Source organism: Theobroma cacao, chromosome 5 (genome assembly GCF_053813885.1).
Source record: "Theobroma cacao isolate CCN51 chromosome 5, ASM5381388v1, whole genome shotgun sequence".
NCBI classification, from domain to species: Eukaryota; Viridiplantae; Streptophyta; class Magnoliopsida; order Malvales; family Malvaceae; genus Theobroma; species Theobroma cacao.
The window spans coordinates 9,558,667-9,561,581 of NC_142643.1; the positions used below are offsets into that span (position 1 = coordinate 9,558,667).

Consider the following 2,915-nt stretch of genomic DNA (forward strand, 5'->3'; position numbering starts at 1 on the left):
CTAACATGAAGGAAAACCTCCATCACATATAGTTATGCGATTAAGTATGCATTAAATGACAATATATATATTTCTTGACCAATCTAATTGGCTTAAAGGTATATACCAATAATTTCCCACTTGCACTTGAGTCAATTGCTAACGTATCCACTATCAAACTCTTTCGCTTAGCAATTGTGTCTCTACTAGGACAACTTAAATTGCAATATTTGAGAATATGTTAATTTATATATTTGACAATCTCCATTGTCATAATTGAAATACTAATTTAGATCACAACGAGACCTTGATTCCATTATTATGGCTCTTGTTGTTACTTTAACAACTTGGAATCATTTATTAGTTCATTAAACCAATGATCCAAATATATCCTCTTTTGTAGCCTAAACAAAAGGTTTGTATCCAATTATAGATATAATCATGCAATTATCTCTTGTTTTGGAACCATTCTAATATAAATGCTCAATCATGACTTTATGTCACTTTTAATATCTAGGATTCTTTTTATATTAAACTCCTTTAACATGTCATCTTAAATTCTTTTGTTGAGTCCCCTTTTAGGCTCTAACTCTTTAGTCCCATTTTGCTTTTCTTAGGCTGGTAAATATATCTTCTCCACTTTTAATGAGTAACTTATCTTATTCCCACTAACTTTATGATGTGCACAAAATATGTTTATCTTATTCAATGAATTCAACTATTTTGAATTTATTATATTGAATAAAGATTATTATCCAGTCATTCATGTTGGATTATTTAGTAAACTCATCTTATATGAGTAGTGTATTAATATGCATCCTACTAATGGTTTGTATTTAATGGGTTTATCTCATGAATTATGCATCTTGATGCATCCCATTAAATTAGTTTTTGTGCATAGATCTTATTTATTGGATTTCATAATTTCATAACCTTTGACTTTTAAAGTGTCATTAGCTCCCACTATTTCAATCATGTATAGAAATCTTGCTAAATAAACTTATGTACTTTCCTTTGGGGTGTTATATCCATAACTTTTATGTATACTTACATGTCATTAGTCATTCATCATTGGTTATGGGATGAAATCCTCTCAAAGGTTAGTTCATGTGATTAATTGGGTTTGGAATGCTTTGTAATTCATTTATTATGAATTCAATATGATAATCAATTGTTATTTAGTTCTAAGCAATCTTAATTTAGATCCAAGATTTCATTAAGAATGCTCATTGACTAAATATGTTCATAATCCTATTATGAATTCATTGAGTTATGACTCAATTTTATCTAAGTCAACACATTAATTTCCTTTTTGATTCATAATCAAAAGAAAAATAATCTTATCATTAGGACTTAGTATTGATTATCATATTTGCAAGGTTATACTTAAGGATAAATAATTTAGAACAATTCCAAGATAAAATGAGTCGTAATGTGAATATATAAATATATATAAGCTAAGCATCTCATGCTAGCAAAATATAAATCTATGTTTCTTAAACATAAAATAAAATATTCAGCCATAGGCCCAACACCAAAACATCTCATCTTGACAATCATGTCATGAAAACATTCAATGGTTTAAAATTATTTATTGTTCCATAATCTAATCGAAGTCAACAAGCTTGATCACCATCAACTAAGGTTGTCCCCTTCATGATCCTATTTTTCACTACTCCTTGTCATTAGTTCCTTCAATATGTCATACATATTAAAACCATTAATAAAGACTAAGGTATCATATACTACGTAGTGAAAAATAAATCATCATATGATTCATACCTGATGTGCAAGCTTCCTTTTGTTTCTTCCTTTTAATGGATTTAAGATAATCCTTGCAATTGCGCCTCCAATGCCCTAGTTTGCCGCAGAAATGGCATTTGTCATTGTCCTTATCCTTCTTCACTCATCCAGTAAGCTTTATACCTTTTGAAGTTGATGTTTTTTCATCCTTGTCTTTCTTAGATAATTTTATTTTCTTATTTTTATTTTTCTTAGAAGAGACAAGATGAACTGAAGGCTTCTCATTCGTAATGGTATTCTCAGCCTATGTGAGCATATTCAATAAGCTTGAAAGGGTTACCTCAATCTTGTTCATGTTGAAGTTCAACACAAACTGTGAATAGCTCTCTAATAGCGAAGAAAATATAAGGTCTATGCTCAATCATGATCCATAACCCAACCCAACTGCTAAAGTCAAGTGATATATCTTATCATCTTAAGCACATGAGGCCTTACTAGGCTTCCTTTAGGCATCTTACATCAAAACAATTCCCTTAAAATGTTGAATCTTCCTATGTGACTTTCCTTATCAAACATTTTTCTAAGGATTAGGATAATATCTAAGGCATTCATAACTTCATGTTGCTTTTGAAGATCTACACCCATACTAGCCAACATTACACATGTGGCTTGATTGAAATCATCCATATAAACTCTATAAGCCTCATTTTCCTCATTTGTAGCATTATCACTAGGTTCCTCGAGAATATGACCATCTACGACATAAGCCTTTTTCTCTTGTTTCAAGACAATCTTGATATTACGAAACCAGTCAATGAAATTTGAGCCTGTTAACTTCTTTGCATCAAGTATGCTTCTAAGTGATAAACTATTCGCCATGATAGATTTATATCCTATATAAAACAACATATATGATTATTAGTCATTAACGCAAATTATATAATCATAAAGACAAGGTTTTAGAATCTTATATGTTTATTCTCAATATTTTATCAAAATAATAGCCCTCTTTTACTATTTTGAGAAATTTAACCTTTAAACTTCTTATTGAGCTAGGACCCTTTTTATCCCACCATGATCTTGAATGACTCAACAAGCCATAATGAAACTAATTAGGTAGATAACTTAGCTTACCGATTGTATCTTATACAACTCCTAGATCAATTAGGTGACAACTCTTTGTCTAAATGCAT

The 2,915-nt window shown here is 30.0% G+C and overlaps 1 protein-coding gene across 1 annotated transcript; it reads right to left on the reverse strand.

The window, feature by feature from the left end:
* Nucleotides 1-2,241: 2,241 nt before the first annotated feature.
* Nucleotides 2,242-2,601, reverse strand: LOC148762419 (uncharacterized). Its single transcript, XM_088806600.1, has one exon. The coding sequence runs from the start codon at nt 2,599-2,601 to the stop codon at nt 2,242-2,244; it is 360 nt and encodes a 119-aa protein (XP_088662726.1).
* Between the last annotated feature and the right edge of the window lie 314 nt (nt 2,602-2,915).